General features: G+C 52.4%; 1 protein-coding gene across 5 annotated transcripts in view; it reads left to right on the forward strand.

The window, feature by feature from the left end:
• Plekhg3 (pleckstrin homology and RhoGEF domain containing G3) overlaps window positions 1–19410 on the forward strand; it is a 47663-nt gene that overhangs the window by 18304 nt on the left and 9949 nt on the right. For all 5 annotated transcript variants that reach the window (XM_087195277.1, XM_087195273.1, XM_087195276.1 and 2 more), the window contains exons 2-11: window positions 14605–14970; window positions 15907–16004; window positions 17135–17204; window positions 17557–17603; window positions 17717–17867; window positions 17953–18084; window positions 18226–18408; window positions 18560–18652; window positions 18929–19015; window positions 19221–19254. In XM_087195277.1, coding sequence (XP_087051403.1) covers window positions 14644–14970; window positions 15907–16004; window positions 17135–17204; window positions 17557–17603; window positions 17717–17867; window positions 17953–18084; window positions 18226–18408; window positions 18560–18652; window positions 18929–19015; window positions 19221–19254 — 1222 coding nt within the window. In that variant the 5' untranslated portion in view covers window positions 14605–14643. The remainder of the gene's footprint in view (window positions 1–14604; window positions 14971–15906; window positions 16005–17134; window positions 17205–17556; window positions 17604–17716; window positions 17868–17952; window positions 18085–18225; window positions 18409–18559; window positions 18653–18928; window positions 19016–19220; window positions 19255–19410) is intronic.

Below are 19410 nucleotides of genomic sequence, written 5' to 3' on the forward strand. Positions count from 1 at the left end.
TAAGAGAGTTGCTGGGTCCTATGGCAACTCTGTATTTAAACTGTCTGAGAACTGCTGAATTGTTCCAAATAGGCTGCACAGTGGTACATTCCCACTAACAGTGTACAAATGCTCTGGTTTCACCAAATCCTCACCGACACTTGTTAGCATCCGTCATCTTGATTTTAGCCATCCTAGTGTGTGTACAGTAGTGTTGGTTATGGTTTTTGGTTTGCATTTCCCTAATGACTAATGACAATGAGAATCTCTTCATGTGGTCTTCAATAATGACCATTTCTGTACCTTCTCTGGAGAAATGTCTATCCAAATCCTTTGTCGGGCTGGGGATTTAGCTCAGTGGTTCCGCTCTCTGCCTCGCCGCACAAGGTCCTGAGTTCAATCCCCAGTACCAAAAAAATAAAACAAACAAACAAACCCTTTGTTCCCTTTTAAGTTAAGCTATTTTGTCTTTTTTATTGTTGAGTCATAAGGGTTCATTATATGTTCTGCATGTAAGTCCATTGTAAATATATGACTTACACATATTTTCTCTCCGTGGTTTATATTTTTACACTCCTCTGCCTCCCAGTTTTGGGGATCAAACTCAGGGCCTCTAACATGCTAGGCAAGTGTTCTACCATTAAACTACATCCCCAGAACAAAAGCTTTTATTTTTTAAACATTTACTTATTTTTGTGGTGCTGGGAATTGAACCTAGGCCCTTCTTATCCCCAGCCTCTCCTCGCCTTTTTTTTTTTTTAACTTTTTATTTTGAGACAGGATCTCACTAAGTTATCCAGGCTGGGTTCAACCTTGGATCCTTCTGCCTCAGCCTCCCACTGTGTTGGGATTATAGGTGTGAGCCATCATGCCTGGCTAAGTTTTGAATTTTGGCAAACTCTTGTGGGTTTTACAGATACTCTTCAAAATGTCGGGAGTGCTCCCCTCTAGTTTTAGTTTCTTCAGTGGTGTTAGGGTTTGCGAAATGTTTTTTCTGGATATACTGAGATGATTGGTGGCTTTTTTAAAGTATCAGAGATCAAATGCAAGAGTGCTTTGCCACTGAGCTACATCCCCCAACCTTCTTTATTTTTTATTTTGAGACAGAGTCTTGCCAAATTACCCAGGCTGGCCTTGAACTTGTAATTCTCTTGGATCAGTTTTCCAAATTGGAATACAGGTCTGTGCCACCACAGCAGTAAGTGTTTTTCTAATATAAATTTATTTATTTATTATTATTATTATTTTGAGACAGGGTCTTGCTAAGTTGTGAAGTTGCCCAGGCTCTGGCTGGGCTTGACCTTGTGATTTTTCCTGCCTCAGCCACCAAAAGTGCTGGGATTACAAGTGTATGCCACTATGCCTGGCTAAGAGGTGGCTTTGTACTTTATTATTATCAAATTACATTAATTGCTATTTAGATGTTGACCCATGTTGCAATTCCAGAATAAATCTCATTTGGTTATATTGTATACTTTTTTTTATATGATGCTGGATTCAATTTATTAGTATTTTGGGAGAATGTTTGTGTCTGTAATCATAAAAGATATTGGAATTTAGCTCTTTTTCTGTGATGTATTGTCTAACCTTGTTAGCAAGGTAATATTAGCTTTAGATTGTGTTCTCTCCTATTTTTTTAGATGAATTTGTGAAGAATTGATTTTAAATGTTTGGCAGAATTCACCAGTGAATCTAGTCCTGGGCCTTTCCTTATTGGAAGTTTTGTTTGGTTTGATTTTTTTTTTTCAGTACCTGGGATCCAACTCAGGACCTTGTACTTGCCAAGCAGACACACACCACTGAGCTACATCCAGGGCCCTCTGATTTGGTTTTTTTTTTTTTTTTGATACCGGCAATCAAACTTGGGACCTTGCCCTTGGAAGTCAGGCCCTGGAACCACTGAGTTAAATTCCTGGCCCTCTCCACAGGATTTTGCACATCTGGGCCCTTTTAACCATATAGGTCTCTGCTCAGGAATCACCTTCTTGGAGCTTCCCACACCTCCCTACCTGATTAAGTTCCCCAACCCCAGTCACACTATTTTCAGTGTTCTGATTCTTAACACTTAGCACTTTCCAGAAAAATAAGTGGCTGGAGATGCAACTCAGTGGTAGAGCACTTGCCTAGTGTGCCAAGGCCTAGCAGTACAAAGGAAAAGCAACCAAACAACCGGAAATATATTAACTTGGCTGTCATTTGTGGCCTTGCTCTATAAGAACGAGGAGTCTTCTTGTTCAGTGCTGTGTTCACCAGCACCTGGCACATGGTTTATGATGTCAGTAAGTATGAGGAGCTGGGTGTGCTGGTGCACACCTGTAATCCCAGCACTCTGGGAGGCTGAGGCTGGAGGATGGCAGGTTTGAGAGCCCAGCCTGGGCAACTTAGCAAAACCCTGGCTCAAAATTTTTTTAAAAAAGAACTGGGGATGTAGCTTAGAGCAAAAGCCCTGGGTTCAATACACAGTACCACAGTAAACAAACAGACAAGTAAGAGTGAGTTTGAGTAGTCCTTTCAGACCGGAGTCATCCCAGACAAGGTACTGCAGTTCTGAGTCTGAGCAGGCAGCGGAGGTGAAGCCCCTGCCTTTCTACTCTTAAACCTGTCTCTATGCCTCCACTGGGGGCGCCTTTTTCTCCCCTCAGAAGCACCCACAAAATACCCTCCATGCCGTGTGCCTCAGTCTTCTGGCACATGTTTACACAGCTGCCAAATCGAGATATGAATTGGAGCCTGAGAAGCCTTGGGGCTCATCTCTCCGAGGTTGTAAGTTACAGTGGCAGCACTCACAGAAAATGGCGTAGCATTCTTGGCACTCACTGACCTACTGTGCAGATGCCCCCAGTCCAGGGCCAACAGTGCAGGGATGGAGGAAGGGTGGCCATCTTCGCTCTGGCCTCCCCAGAGGCATCTACAGACAGGTGAGCCACAAATTCCCAGGTAGCTCCATTCTGGCTTCCTTCTGAGGTTGCCCTGCACTGCAAGAACTTGTTCTGAGCAAAGCGTGAACTTATAAAAGGGCAGAAAGTGCTTCAGGGCATTCTGACGAGGGGGGCTGGGGATAGCTCCTTTTCATTCTTTGGCTCCATCTCTTGTGCCCCATGGGTTGCCAGGGGTGAAACCCACAGGGACTCTGGGTTCCAGCAAACCCTGGCTTCCCCTTCCCAGGCTGCCTGGCCCTGGGAGAGAGGGTGTTGCAAGCTTACGCAGAGAATGTGTCAGCACAGTGCCTGGTACACCCTGGTAAGTGTTGGCTGGGATGCCTGCAGTCTGACAGGCCACTTGTGCCTCAGTTTTCCTGACCTGTAAAGCAGGGAGTGGTACTGATGGCCACCTGCCCCTCCCCTGTGCCCTTGCCGTGGGGAGGATGCAAGGGTTAATGCCCTTGGGCTCTGAGGGCCGGGTGGGGGAGGTGCTGCATAGACGGAGTATTGTGCTGGTGACTGATCTGGCTTTGTTCAAAGTCTTCAGTATTTGACTTCCTGCACTTAGTGGCATCCCATGTGCTTCATGGCTGGAGATATTTGCAAGTGCTTAGCTGTGTGAAGCTCCTGGGATTGTGGCCTGGGTCCTTCTCACCAGCTCTGTGTGGTGAGACGCTGCATTTCCCTGCTGGGCCCCCAGCAGCAATCAGGAATGAGAGAAATGCAGAAAGTATTACCCACACGCGGAACTGGTTCTGAATAGGACACTTATAGAAGAGTCTCACTGGAGGCGCGGACGCTTTAATTCCCGAGGCTGTTGGTGGCAGCTCACTGCTCGCCTGCCTGCCCGGCCTGTTAACTGCTGGGCTGCCGGTTGGCTCTCCTGGGAGGATGCAGCACCCTGGCCCCTCACCCTGCCCTCCTGGTGCTTAGATGGGAGCCCTTTTGAGGAAAGCGGTAGGTACCCCTGGGGCCAGGCCAGTGGGCACAAGTGGGGTGTCCTTGGGACTCTGTCAGCCCCAGGCCTCTAGGCTTGGCCTGTCAACCCCCAGGAACCCTGGCCAGCCATAGATCTGGGGCAAAAGGCAGGTTTCCCCCTGAGGGTTCAGAAACTGAGAGCCATTACTGGTGCAGGTATAGTAGAGTGGCTCCTTTTCCTCCTAACTGAGGCCGTTCCCACCCAGCTGGACAATAGCTGGCAGCCTTCTGTTCATTTTGGAGGTGACTGTGAATGCTTTCTAGGGGACTTCAGCGGGTCTTCCCATTGTAAGCCTTCAGATTGAGGTGCTTAGGGACAAACCATTCTGGTGAGAGCCAGCTCACAGGCGTTCACACGCACCCTGGGAGAAGCAGAGTTAATCTCTCACGTCTTCCTGAAGTTTCCCCTTCCCACAGTCCACAGGAGGTGGTTGGTTTGGATCAAATCTAGTGGCAGCTGGTAGAGCAGGTCACCTACGCTCATGAACGTCCAGCCAGACAGGCCCAGCACCACCCACCATCTCTGCAGCGGGTGCAGGGAGGTTAAGGGGCAGATTCTTGTCCTGACCTGGGCTTTTCATTCACCCCGCTACCCAGGTCGAAGCCTCACTTTTCCAGGAGCAGACTGTGGGCCCCTACTGTGATTTTCATGCTGTGTACACCCCAGAATCTGGGCTTTGGTGGCAGCTGCTGCACCTGTCTGAATTCAGCTCAGGGAGAAAGCTCCTCTCCTTCTCTCCTCCTCCTCTCCTCCATGGGGAACTGGTTGGATGAGTTTCTTGGGCCTCCCTGGTGGAGGCCCCTGGGGAGCAGAGGGGTGTGGGCAGGTGCTATGACCCCCCCCACACACCCAGGATGCGGACCACCAGGGGCAGCTGCACTGATGGTTCAGCTCCCTTGATTTCTCTGTGTTAGGCCCCACTCAGAGCCCAGGGCAAAGCAGAGGGCTTTGTGAGAGGCTTTTCTCCTTTTTCCCTTGTGGTACCTGTGAAGAAGACACCCACGGGTGGGGAGGCCAGAGTGGTCAGTCAGCCACTACAGCTCATGGAAGGAGGCTGCTCAGATGTAAATTCTTTACCAGGTCTACAGGCTCCTGGTGGGAGTGGGTAGGGAGCTGTGTCCTGAGGGCGCTGCCCCACTGGCAGCACCCCCCTTCTGACATGTGTGGGGAAAGAAAAACCCTCACAGGGTGAGATAACCACTCCCCAGCAGCCCAGGTGAGAGCCTGGAGTCCCAGAGGCAGAATCCCCTGTGGCTAAGACCCAGCTAAGACCTGGAATCTGGGTTTTACAGAGTAGGTAGTGCTTTCTGGCTTTTAGAAGCATCTAACATTTGCATACCTTCAGGTTCTTGCCCTTATTTTGAGCCACATTTCTCCCGTCCTCACGTAGTTTTGGAGTAAGTCTCATTCCTCTCTCTTACCCATGTTCCCTGAGGCTCTCTTTCTCCTACAAATGTTCTGTGAACCGTCAGCACCTCTCAGACCTCTGCATTCTTCTACAACACTGTTTGGCTCTAGGGAAAGACCTGTAGCCACAGCCCCGAATCTCAGTTTGTACCTGTTCAGGATACATTCTTGGGCCTGGTCTCGTGGTCCCCTGTTTCCACCTGTCTTAGTAGCTGTCTGTCCTTTCAAGCAAAGCTGGGAAGATGACTTTGTCTGTCTGCAGCCTAACTGCCCGCCAGGCCTCCTGCTGCTGGATATGCAGTGTCTTGGGAGATCCAGGAGCTTTGGGGTAGGATTGGGTTTTTGCATGTGCTGCACCCTTGGCATCAGGTGCTCTCAGATCTCCTCTCACCTGGCAAAGCCTTACCCATCATCCATGACGCAGCTAAAATGCCACCTCCTCCTGGCTTCCCCATCTCCCAGCTGCAGGGTGCTACTGCTTCTGTTAGCACCATTTATTTATTCACACTTCTTTACCAGCACCCTTGTTTTGTGGGTTATCTGTTTATATGGTTGTTTTTCTTCTAGAGTTCAAGTTCCTGAAAGACAGAGACAATGTGTCATTCATTTCAGGTGTCCCCAGGGCCGAGCATTATGCTCACAAGTGTTGAAAGAATTCCCAAACTGAAAGTAGCCAGGAACTCCCAAGCCTCTATGACAAACCGGCTGGGTTTTTGTTTTGATTTGGTTTGGAGTTGCTGGGGCTGGAGCTCAGAGCTCTGTCACTGAGTCCTCCCCCAGCCCATGGTACTATTCTCTACCTCCTTTTGTTACAGATGAACTGGTCTTATTACTCCTAGCAGAATCTGTGCTCTTGGGAGTAGGGGCTGTGTGATTCATGATTGTCTCTACCACGAGGCTGCTGCAGTGTCTCTGTGCAGAGCACCTACTTGATAAATACTTGTCGTTGAGAGACTGAATTCTGAAGTTCACAGTTGGTAGGAAGGGCAACTAGGGTCATCTGAAAATGAGAATGTAGCCATCGAGGCATAAAGAGGTTGCCCACCTGCACCGTATCCAGGCCTTAGGAGCAGAGCTTGGGCACACTTTGAGGAGTGCTGGCTATAGCCCTCAGCGTGCTCGTTTATACACACTCTTCTCCTTTTTTCCTAATGGATAGTCCCTGGGACTTAGGAAATGTCTGAACACCAGGCCTAGGCCCTTCCCAATTTCTTGCTGTTCTGTATCATGTCTTGGCTCTCCCAGATGTCCACCCTGAAGCTGGGTTTACAACCCAAGGACAGTGTCAAGGATGTTATTTTTGGTCACTCCTTTGTGCTTTTCTCCACCCGATGCCTTAACTCAGTGCTCAAGGCCTGTGGTTCAGGGCTCTGTTCTGCCCAAGCTCCTAGTGGTACAGCTCTCTCCTGAGGAACGTGGAGGAATGTTCCCTGTCTCCTATAGCAGTGGGACTCTGACTCACTTGTGAAATATGGGTATCAGGCTCTTTCCTTTCTGGCTAAATTGCTTTATACTTGCCCTTTATATGAGGATGGTCTGACCAGTGTTGGGGCCATAGAGGAACGCTAAACGCTGAGTTGGTGAGGGAGGAGGATTAGATTATGCTGGTTCACCAAGTTTAACTTGTACCTTTATATTAATTTAAAATACAGTAAAGAAAAAACCCCCAAAAAACTACCAGTCAGAAAAAGCTCTTTTCCTGAAGCTAATGGCACAGATAAAGAGATTTACCCATTGTTACCACCAACATCACCGTAAACATTCATACTCTGGGTCAGATGTACTGGTTATTTATTTATATCGGTCATTCTGGAGAGAATCCAGAGAGGGTGGCACTGTTATATTTTGCCAGTGAGGAATTTGAAGCCCACTGAGGCCAAGTGACTTTCCCCAGGGTCCATATAGACAGGAAAGTAGTAGAGGACCTGGATTTAAACCACATCTGCTTGACTCCAAAGCTTGTGGATGAACTAAGTGCATTTAGCCCCTGTAGATCCTCATGTGTGCTTGCATTTTCTCATCTCCTCTGCCTGGAGCTCAGTAGGACCTAATGGAGCCCTTCTGTTCCCATGAGGATCCTCCAGTGCCTTGCACAACACAGCAGTAGATGCTGTAGCTCTGCATGTGTGACTCTTCTGCTGCTTTTTGCAGCTCCCCCTCCTTCCTAGAGCCCTCGCACAGGTAGCACCCCAAATAGGGATGGAGTTGATAAGAGGGGTTTTTGTAGGGCTGGGGCTCAGACTTTTCACTAATAAGTAGCACTGGGCCTGTGAGCCTTTTATTTGTCTATATTTTTAGTGGTGTTGGGGTTCAAATCCAGGATCTCATACCTGATGGGTAAGCACTAAACCACTGACCTGCACACCCACCCTCCGTGAGCCTTGCTGACCCACAGGTGAGAGAGGCGGGCCTCGGAGAACTCTGGATCTGTCCATCATTTCCAAGGGTAATGTGTAACACTGTCTTTATGGCTTTCTCTGACTGCCTTGTGTCATTTAATGCATGGTGACAAGTTCTGCCGGAAGCTACTCTGGCCTGCCCTATCTGTGAGCAACAGCGTTTCTCATATAATCAATAGTGGCTGCCTTCCTTTAGCTTTAGTAGCTGATTGTGAAACTTCCTGGTAGACAGCTCTTCCTGGGATATTTGTCATTGCTGTTCCTTGTCCAAACTTGGCACTTTGCCCTCCTTAGCAGTCTTTTGTGATTGATCACTTAGTATGTATGTATATGTAGCAGGCCCTCTCTAGCTCCTTGGCTGGGACCAAGTAGGACAGAACTGCCAGGGTGAAGGAACATTCACTGGGCCTGGGTACTTGTGGGCTTGCCAGAAACTTGCTGGCAGTGACTAATGTGGATACTCTTTAGTCTAGAAGGAACTGCTTTAGTCCCGACCTCCTCACTGTTTCCCTTTCTCCTGACTATGGGAGTGGCGAAAGGCCTTCCAGGAGTGATCCTGCAATCCTCCCAGCAGGCATTGACTGAGTGAGTACCTAGCGATGCCTTGCCCTCTAGGGTGCAGGCAGACTGCTGCTCTTCACCAGCTGGTCCAAAAGAAATGCTTTCGTATCTGAACCTCATGGGCCGGTGCTTCGAGTGATATCCAGGGTCATTCAAGTTCAAAGAAGAGTCTGTACTAGTTGCTTACTGCTGGAACAAATTCCACTAACTTGGTAGCTTAACGTGACAAATATTTATTACTGTAAAGTTCTGGAGGCCGGAAGTTAGGCTGTGTCCACAGGGCTGTCTGGTGGCTCCAGGGTGAAATCTGTTTCTGTGCCCTTGTGGCCCCTTTCCTTCACCTCCAAAGGCAGCAGCTAGCATCTTCTAATCTCTCTGTCTGCCTGGATTTGTCATAGCGTAAACTCTCTGACGCTGACTCCTGCTGGGGCGCCCCTTTAATTACTTTGGGCCCACCTAGACATCTAGGGTAATTTCCTGTCCTTAATCGGAGGCAAGTATGGTGTCTCATGCCTGCAATTTCATCACTCTGGGAAATTGAGGCAGGATGATCACAAATTCAAGCCCAGCCTGGGCAATTTAATGAGACCCTGTCTCAAAATAAAAATAAAAAGGGCTGAGGATATAGTTCAGTGTGAAGGCCCTGGGTTCAACCCCCAATACTGCAGGGTGGGGGCAAGCCTTAATTTAATTACATTTACAAAGTCCCTTGAGTTACAAGGTACTATAGGTTCTGAGAATTTGGATGTAGATATTCTTGGTGTTATTCAGTCTGTGTGTATGTTGGGAGGGACTGGAAATGGCTGAGGCCTTTTCGAAAGAAGTGGTTTGGCTAAGTTTGTAGAAGGGGAGGCTCTGAGGACTCAGTCCAGGTTTGAAAAATGCATGAGTAAATTTGGGGGTGTAAATGACTGGTTCTCCCTCTGAAGAGAGGTGCCAGGGGGTTCCCTTCCTTCCCTAGGTGGGCCTGAGGGAGTTTTCTGGGCGGCTTGTAGGCCTAGACTTCCTCCTGGAATTCAGGTGAGGGCTCTGCCGGTGTCCCGGGTCCTTTTCCATTCCCTACTGCTCCGAGGTGGTGGGAAAACAAATTCCTCAGGAAAAATGAATTTGAGCCCTCTGGGCTGGTTTGGGGGCCCCAGAAACCCTGGCCATATTGTTCCCACAGCATCTGCTGGACTTGCTGTTCACACTGGACACAGTCAGTCCCCAGGGGGCTTGCTCTGTACTGGGTGCTCTGTGCTGGGTGCTGGTTGCTCAGTGGTTGGTGCTGGAGCCCTGAGCCTCCAGGAGGGATGGGAGGGGTCAGAGGAAGAGAAGAGTCGGGGGCACAGGTGAGGGGCCAGAACCCCTTGGGGGCCCTCTCCCCCAGTGCCTGCAGGGCTGGGAGCTGGAGGAACAGCTGGGCTTTGTGGGGACCTTGGGTGAGTGCTGTGCCGTGGGGCAAGCCGAGCTGTCAGGGAGAGCACGGCCCAGTGGTTCCAGGATCCCGATTAGATCTCAGTGGAAGTTCACGATGGTCCTCACCCTATTTGTCTGGAAGAGTTGTGGCTGCTCTTTTTTGCTTCCTTCTGGCTCCCTTTCAGAGGAGATTCTGGAAGCGGAGTTGGGGGGTTATTCCAAGAAGGGCAAAAGCCCTTTGGCCGCCCTGATTTTGAGGCCTCTGGGATCTCCAGGACACATGCAAGGTGGGAGAAGGCGCACGGTCACTGTCCCAGACAGAGGACTTCCCATGTGCATGTACGGATGGGCTGAATTCCACCCTCGGTGAGGCCGACGGACTTTGGAGCAGTTGCCTTTGGGGGAACCTCCTTGCTCCTTTTCTGCTCACCTCCGAACAGGTGTGAGGCTGTGGAGCTTCCTTGTGGGGTGAAGCACAGTAGGTGAAAGAATGACGTCAGCCTTCCGCCTCTCCTGCTGCAGCTTACGGGGGTGTGGGGCAGTAATGTGCTGATTCCTGGGGATCCCCCAGGACAACCGAAGTGAGAGGTCCAAAGGCTCCAAGTGGGTGCCCTGGTGGGAAGATCCTTCCTGAAGGGACAGTGAGGGAGGGAGTAGTTGTCCCCTCCTCTTCAGTGGCAAAAGGCCATTGTATGTTCCTGGGGTAACTTTTTTCCCCTGCTGGGTCAAGTTGAGGGCCTGGTGCTGAGGCATAGTTGGGAGGGGAAGGATGTGGGGCTTTGCCTGGTCCCCTGTGCCCAGAATCTGGGAGCCTGCTGTAGCCTGCCTGCCTCTGCCTGGGGAGATTCAGGGTCTAGGGGTGGGGCCGTGTAGCCAGGCAAGTGTGGGTGGAGGAAGGGTGTGGATTACATTTAAATTTAGAGAAAGTTAAGGGGAAGGGAACCAAGCTCTCTCCCTCTGCTGCCCTTGGATCCTTAAAATAGGAGTAGTCTACACATCTTAGTCTCATGAAAAGAAGGGTCTTTGGGAGCCTTGTCAAAGAGGGCTTCGAAGTGTGGAATGTGATATGTCGGATTTTCTAGAGACCAATGATTAGACCAGTGATTCATGGGCTGATAACAGCATGAAGTGACTCATGCTGAAAGAGGGAAGAGGTCCCGGAGCGGACACTCTGGGACACGGTGGGCGTGGGCCTGAGTGCGGCTGCTGCCTGCCTCACTCCTCCATCCCCAGCAGACAGTCTTCCAGGATGAGTTTGAGGAACCAGATTCTCCTCCTGGTTTGGGGGTGAATCTTGCAATAGGGTAATGCTTATCAAGTCGGAAGGAAGATTGCCCCTGGCCAGGGAGCGCATGAGTGCCACTTGTGTCTGGGAGGCTGAGTTGTGCACACGGCAGTGGTTCAGATTGGACTTGCGGGGCCAGAACTTGCTCAAACATGGTAGGAGGTTAGGGCTGAGGGTGTTCAGGGGCAGAGTGCTTGCCTAGTGTGCACAGGGCCCTGGGTTCAATCCTCAGCACCACAGACACATACACACACACACACACACACACACACCAGCATTCAAACGCAGCAGTCCGTGTTTTCATCACTATCCAGTGCCCCCTCCTAACAGTCTGCACTTGGACCTGCTTTGCTGTACTCGCTGCCCTGTTTTTCCTTCGGCCCTTCCTTTTCTTGGCCCTGAGTCCTCCTGTCCAGGAGAGAGGTCCTCATGATCATGGGTGGGTCTCTGGGTCACCACAGGGCTTCTTTCACCATTTGAGAAATTTACAGTGTTATCCTGGGGACCTTTTAACACCCCTCCCTTTAAGAACAAGTCTAGGCTGGTCTTCAATTCACTGTGTAGTGCAGGCTGGCCTGGGAGCCGCCCTCCTGCCTCAGCCTCCTGAGTGCTGGGATTCTAGGCGTGTGCCACCATGCCCAGCTCAACTTTTCTCCTTTCTGCTTCTCTGTTGCCTGCCATCCTTTGACCTGGAATCTGTATTTCATCTTCCAATTCTGGGGAGAGGGCATGGCCAGACACCATGGAGCACCAGGTCCAGAAAGAGCCATTTCAGTCTGTGGAGTGTCATGTTACTGCCCTGTCTTTCCAGTCTTCTTGCATCCCCCATGGTTCATGCTCATCCAAAGCCATGGCATCCAGGGCTGTGACTAATCCTTTGCTGATGGCCCTGGCTGGCGTGAAATCCATTATTAAGGAGGCAGTGGCTAGAACACATGGAATCTGGAGCCTTGTTCTAGTCCAGACCCTACCATTTTCTATTCTCATTCTCGGTTCTGCATCTGTGTGATGAGGTCCAAACAGTGCCACTGTGCAGGTTGTTGGGAGCAGAGACTTATCTGTGCACAGCGATGGGAACATGGCACAGGGGCTACTCCCCGTGTTTTGGCCCCAGGAGGATCAAAGCATGGACTCCATTTTGGAAATGGAAGCTGGGCCTGCAGGCGGGCAGCTGTGTTCTACCAGAGAAAACTTTTCCAAGTGGAAGAGGTGCTTTAATTTCAGGGCTGAAGTTTGCTTACCACTCCCACGCAGTGGGGTCCCCAAAGAATGAGCCCCAGGAGGGGCCCTTTAGAGAAAGATCTCCGGATGTGTGCACAGTGGGGTAGAGTGATTCATCCTTTGCTTTCAGGCTGTGACCTGGCAGGCTGCAAAATCCATTTGGGACTTGGGCCCTTTCCATTTAGCCTCCCTGAGGAGCTGACTAACCCTAGGCTAATCTGGGAAAGGTCTTAGGCCACAAGTCCCTGCCCTATTGTCCCAGCTGGAACTGATGGGGAGGGGGGACTAGGGGCTTAACTGCTTTGAAGAATTTGTGGACCCAGGTGGGTTGGGCCACAGGGTTGGGGAGAGCAGAGGTGTGCATGGGCCTTGTGGTGAGGTGGATGGTGCTGCCTTGCCCTGCCTGTGCAGAGGCCCCTGAGGAAATGTAGAGGGAGGAAGCCCAGTCGAGGAGGGAGGCTTCTCCGCTTGGTAATCCTCTGCCTTGTGGTAGAGACACAGTGACACAGGGCTGGGAAAGTTCTGGCTGGGTTAGTTGTGGATGGTGAGCAGGTTTGGACATGCCTGGCTTTTAGCTCAGTAGAAGCATCCATTTAAACTCCACGGTATTTGCCAAATCAGCCCTATGACCTCTGTCTGCCTTTAAGTAACTGATGGGCCAGGGCAGAGGGTCTCAGACTAGGCGTAGTGGCACACAGTTAGTGCTGCCCAAAGAGGGGGCTTGGGGGGCTGTAGGGGTCCACAGCAGGGCCCCAGATTGGGGCACATGGGAAGGCTCCAGGGGAGGTCATTTCCAAGAGACCTGCAGGTTGGGGCGAGGGACACAGGGAGGGTGGAGAGCAAATAATGCCCAGGCAGAGAGAACAGTATTTGCCAAAGCCAAAAGTGCTAGCTCCCAGGTGGGGGCAGAGGCAGGAGAAGGAGGGAGTGGCGTCAAGGGCACTGGAGTGAAGCCTTAGGTTCTCTCGTAGCTCAAGCCTTGGCCCCTGGCTGTGTCTGTGGTGTAGCTGCTTCTCTGTCCTGACCTGGAGTTAGAAGCCTTGGGTCAGCAGAAGTGAGAGGGTTGCCCGGGGACTTCCCTAACCCCCATGGAAATAGCAATCAAATGAGCTTTCCAAAAAGTGGTGCTGGTGAGCTCTGGACCTATGCAGTGGGCGCATGGAGTCCTGTCTTTCCCATGGGCCACAACCTGTGCAGACTCTGCCCACTGTCCCTTCCCCCTCGCTGCCTCAGGTGGGCCGTGCCATCTGCTCTGGGAATAAAGTCCACCCGGGGCTCTGTTAGCCTCACCTGGGTGCAGTTTCCTGCCTTCCGGTTGCTCTGACCCAGCTGTGCTGAGAGAGCTCGTGGACACTCAGCATTGGGTCAGCTCTGGGGAATTTCCTGGCCTGGCTGTGTCAGGAGCCTGCCTGTACCAGGGCCAGGTTGGAGCGGGGTGAAGTTGGCTTAGTCTTGCCACCATCTCCTCCCTCTTCCCATCAGCACCCAGAAGGTTTCAGGTGCATGTGAAGTTGCCACTGCCCTGAGATGCTGCAGTCCTGGGGAGAAGATGACTTGCTGTCCCTGTACGGTGACCCCAGCCCAGGCCCTGATGGGCACGAGCTAGGGGTGAGCCTTCTGATGTCTGTCGGTATCATTGCTGTACTTGTGGTTTATGGAACATTTTCTGTGCCATGTGCCACTCTCAGAGCCCTATGGGCGTCAGATCACTTTGTCCTTTAGGACACAGCCCTGGGGTGTGCCGTATCCCCTCATCTTACAGATGGGCCGCCCCTTCTCCACCCAGAAGGATGGAGGTGGTGCTGCTAGAGTCAGGATGGAATGTCACCTGGACACCCTTGCCAGCACTCATAGAGTCTGAGGGAATGATCCTCCTCCTTACATTCAGGTTTCTTTCTTTGGTACCGGGGATCGAACTCAGGACCTTGCGCTTGTGAGGCAGGCAGTGGAAGCACTGAGCTAAATCCCTGGCCCCTCCCAACTTTCTTTTATTTTTTTGGTACTGGGGATCGAACTTGGGACCTGTGCTTTCAAGGCAGGTGGCAGAACCACTGAGCTAAATCCCCGGCCCCTCGCAGTTTTCTTTTAATTGTGATAAAATACACATAACTTGAAACTTACCATCTCAAAACTCTTTTTTTTTTTCTTTTGAGACAGGAACTAACTAGGTAGCCCAGGCTGGGCTTGAGCTTGTGGTGATCTCTCTACCTCAGCCTCTCGAGTGCTGGGATTACAGGCGAGTGCCGCCAAACCCAGGACCGTTTTAAACCATTTTTAAGAGTACAGTTCAATAATAAATGCATTCACACTGATGTACAACTGTCACCACCATCCATGACTCTGTTCCCACTAACAGGAGCTTCCCACTGTGCTGTCCCCAACTCTGGCAATCTTCTTTCCACTATCTGATTCTGTGGGGGATCAGAGGTTGACCCTCTGTCTGTTTTGCTCCAGAATCTCCCTGAGGTGCCCTCCCCAGGCAGCAATGCCAGGATGCCTGTCTCTGCCACCTTTCATCAAGATGGCAGCAAGGAGCGGCCAGTGAGCCTGACGTCCTCCACCTCTTCGTCTGGCTCCTCCCGTGACAGCCGCAGCGCCATGGAGGAGCCCACTGGCCCCGCGGCTTCGGCCCAGAACGGGCATGCCCCCAACAGCAACAACAATTCCAGCGGCCGGCTGAACGCAAAGGGACCTCTCTCCCCATGCAGCATCCGGGCGGTGGGGCCCACACACCACAAGCTCAGCTACCTGGGCCGAGTGGTGCGGGAGATTGTGGAAACGGAGCGGATGTACGTGCAGGACCTGCGCAGCATCGTGGAGGTGAGTGCTGAGGTGGAGGAAGAAAGTTCTTCCTGGCACATCTGCTTCCCATGGAGCAGTGGGGAGATTTTGGGGTCCTGTCCCTGGAGGCTGTGACTTCACCTGCATCCTGGAGACACCAAGCCACACTGGTAGCTTGGGTGGCAACACTTCCTGCTGGTACCCAGGGAGTAAGCACCATTGATGGGGCCAGGAGGGGCCCCAGCCTGATAGAGGTGCTCTGTGGGGACTGAGCTCGGGCAGTCATATCCAGGTCCCTGCTCTGCCACTTCCTGGCTGTGGTTCTCAGGCAGGCATATAACCTCCTAAGCCTCAGGTTTCTTATCTGCAAAGCAAGGACACAGTGGACTCCCAGGGCTGGTGTAGGGCTTCGCATTGTTCAGGAAAATGGGTTGTGTGGCTGTCTCTGAGGAGCCCTTGGCCCCTCTGGGGACACACACCAATTTAGTACCAGCCAGGTAGCTTGGAACAGCAGAAACAATTTTCACTTGGGAGTTGAAAGTCAAGACATTGGCCTGGAGCCCAAGGGAGAATGCCTGTCCTCTAGATTCTGGTGGCCGCTGGCAATTCTGGGTGTTCCTTGGCCTGTAGCTGCACCCCGTCATGTCATCCCATTATCTTTCTTGTGTCTCTGTGTCCTCTCCTCTTATACAGACACCAGCCACTGGATTTAGAGCTCACTCTAAATATTATATGATATCATCCTGAAAGTCTTAACTAATGACAAGGCCTCCATTTCCAAATAAGGTCATATGCTGAGGTGCCAAGTAGACATGAATTTCGGGGTGGTCACTTTCCAGCCTGGTACAATGGGTGCCGCCTGTGAAATTGCATCATTGCTGTAAAATTCGGGATAGAGTCATGTGTGGGTAGGGGAGGTGAGGGGACAAGGTAGAGAAGGAATGGGCCAGGTGCTGAGGACCTCTGTCCACGCAGGACTACCTCTTGAAGATCATCGAGACACCTGGGCTGCTGAAGCCAGAACAAGTCAGCGCCCTCTTTGGGAACATAGAGAGCATCTATGCACTGAACAGGTACAGGGACTCACAGGCCTGACCCACATTGTGTTCTGCTGCCTGGGCCCCCTCAGGGCTGGCTCAGGGAGGAGCCCTGGGTGTCCCCAGACTCTGGGCTTTGACATGTGGGTCTGGGTCTTGATCTCTGAGGATGAGAAAGGGTGGTCTGTCTCTGAAAAAGGGCCTAATTAGCTCTGTGCTGGAGAGAAGGCAGCAGCTGGGAAAATGTGCCCTGGGCCGATGTACTTACTGGGGACAGGAGAGGTAATTTGAGGACATGTGTTTACTGGGTCCAGCCTAAGGCAGAGCCCTCTTAGGGTACTGCTAGACCCTCGTACATGGATGCTCTTCCTTTATCCTTCTACTTTTTTGGTCCCCATCTGCACATCTTGTAATTTCTTCTTCTTCTTCTCCCAATCCTGAGAGAAATGGGACTCCCTGGAGAGGCTTCACGCAGTAGTAGAGTGAACAGGCCGAGCGAGACAGATGAGAGAGGCTGACCGAGGCCTGGTGAGGAGCTGTCCAGGTCTGCTGCTGGGGGACCGCGGACCTCCGAGAAAGGCGCTGCTCAGGGGGAGCAGCATCACAGGACAGGAGGGGACCCTTTCCCTAGGTCCCTTGAGATGGACAGGGGCCTGTGAGCCTGGGAAAGTTCAGGAAGGCAGGCTGCAGACGGGGGATGGGATGGGAGAGGTACACAGGTGGAGGAGGCAGGGGAGTGCCGTTTCCAGGGTTCTCCACAGTGCCCCGTCTAAGATCGGGGTGCTGGAGCTCGCCCTCTCTCTCCCCGTATCCTTCATCCTTCCCGTCTGAAGCTCCTCTTTGTTAGTCTCTTCTCTTCTTCCACCTTTAATCTCTGCTTTTTTGTGTTTGACTCTGCCCGCAGAGGAGCTGTCCCCTCCTGAGGTGGGTACTAATGTCCCCTTCCTCTCCTACTTGCTGAGCACGTGGGGCTCCCTGGCTCCATCTTTGGTGTGTTGGATCCTTTCTGTGGTTGGTGCCTGGGGCAGGGCTCACTCAGAGGGTGGAAGCTCTGGCTTCTAGCATGACAGGGCGGGTGGGGGGCTGGGTCTGAGGAGGTGGGGCAGTGGCACATCTCTGTCAGGAGGCTGCAGAGGTCACATCTGATGGCCTCTCTCTCCACTCAGCCAGCTGCTCAGAGACCTGGACAGCTGCAACAGTGACCCTGTGGCTGTGGCCAGCTGCTTCGTGGAAAGGGTAAGAAGGCCTGGGTCCCTGGCTCTTGCCCTGTCTTGCTGGGAGCTCAGAGGGACAGGAACTCACAACATGAGAGCACGTGAGAGTCTGGGGATCCTTTCTGGGGAAGGGCACGGTGCCGTGAATGGAAGGCTGTCCTGGGGTAGGGTTGGGTCTCTAGGTAGGTAGGATGCCCTAGACCAGTGATAGCAAACCTTTCAGAGGTTCGCCACTGTAGGTTCACCACCGCTGTCCTAAACAAATGGCTACAGAGATGGTCCTGTCTGCACTTGGGGGAAGGGGACTGAGGCCTGTCCAGGCTTATAGTCATATGAGAAACTCCCTGGAATCACTATTTCTGGTCTTTCCTTAGAGCCAAGAGTTTGATATCTACACCCAGTACTGCAACAACTACCCCAAGTGAGTAGCTGGAGGTGTTGAGGCGAGGGAGGCTGAGCCCTCTGGGGAGTCTGGAGCCCCTTCCTCCTCAGCAGGCTGTCCCCAGGCAGTGACGCCCCTTCTCCCCCTCCCAGCTCAGTGGCTGCGCTGACGGAATGTATGCGGGACAAGCAGCAGGCCAAGTTCTTCCGGGACCGGCAGGAGCTGCTGAAGCACTCGCTGCCCTTAGGCTCCTACCTGCTGAAGCCCGTCCAGCGCATCCTCAAGTACCACCTGCTGCTCCAGGTAGCCCAGGCATCCTCCAGAGGGCACTGGGCCCATGGGAAGCCAGGGCCTCACAGGGTTGCCTGGACCACTGTCTCCTGCACAGGAAATTGCCAAACATTTTGATAAAGAAGAGGATGGCTTTGAGGTGGTGGAGGAGGCCATTGACACCATGACCTGCGTGGCCTGGTACATTAACGATATGAAGAGGCGGCATGAGCATGCAGTCCGGCTCCAGGTGCTCTGGGCTGAGGGGCTGAGGGAGACTGGGAGCCCGGTGGGGCTTGGGAGCGGGAATGTGGCACCTTCTGGGCAAGCTGAGTGGGGAGCCTCAGGGCCCATGAGGCCTGACCCTGTGGGCTGGGCCTTTCTCCTGTAGGAGATCCAGTCTCTGCTCATCAACTGGAAAGGACCTGACCTGACCATCTATGGGGAACTTGTCCTAGAGGGCACCTTCCGTGTGCACCGTGTACGCAATGAGAGGACTTTCTTCCTCTTCGACAAAACACTGCTCATCACCAAGAAGCGGGGAGATCACTTTGTCTACAAGGGTCACATCCCGGTAACCAGACTTCCCTGGCTCCTGCCTGCTGGGGCCCGGGTCTCTCTGCTCTGTGTCTGCCTCCTGGGGCTCTGGCACTGTTCTGATCCTGAGCCTGTCGAGGCCTGGGCCTCCTGCCTCCTATCTGACTGCCCTCTGCCTCTGCCCCCAGTGCTCCTCGCTGATGCTGATCGAAAGCACCAGAGACTCCCTCTGCTTCACCGTCACTCACTACAAGCACACCAAACAGCAGTACAACATCCAGGTGAGGGGCAGCAGGCTGTGATGAGCTGCTAGCACCCCTGCCTTTGATTCCTGGCTCCTGGGCTCGGCCCGATGCCCACAGCCCCATTGTTTCATCTGTAATGCGGGGACCATTTCAGGCACACCTTGGGGTTGTGGTGGGGAGTTGAGGCGACCTCGCAGATGCTTGGCATGGTGTCTCTTCCCACCTCTTCTCCCTGGGCAGAAGTACTGCCTGTGCAGGGCAGCTTTGGGCTTGTAATTGTAACTCCAGGTCCCTTCCCTTGGGCCTGCCCAGGCCAAGACAGTGGAAGAGAAACGGAGCTGGACTCACCACATCAAGAGGCTCATTCTGGAGAACCATCATGCCACCATTCCCCAGAAGGTCAGCTCCTGGGACACCCTCTGGGCGCAGGGAGAAAGTGCCCTGTGAGGTCTGCTGAGGCCCCACCCCCTGGTCACTGGCTATGGCTGGACAGCAGCATTAGTGCAGCAGCACAAGGCCTCCTCGTGGGTCTGTTGGGTCTAGTGGGTGAGGGAGGCCCAGTATGTGGCAAAGTAGTAACTCAGTGGATTTCCTTCCCTTCTAGGCCAAGGAAGCCATCTTGGAAATGGACTCCTATTGTAAGTTACCCTTTTCTGCCTGTTTTGTCCCTAATTGTGCACATGGCTAGGTCAGGCTGTGTCCTGGGCAAGCTTTGCCTGGATCTTTTATTTCAAGAGCAGGAAAGCTAGGTGGGCTGCTCCTGTCAAGGGCTGGGGGTCAGTCCTGCCGAGGGA

Source organism: Heterocephalus glaber, unplaced genomic scaffold (assembly GCF_053883595.1).
Source record: "Heterocephalus glaber isolate CG9 unplaced genomic scaffold, H.glaber_assembly_v1.0 deba00001608, whole genome shotgun sequence".
NCBI classification, from domain to species: Eukaryota; Metazoa; Chordata; class Mammalia; order Rodentia; family Bathyergidae; genus Heterocephalus; species Heterocephalus glaber.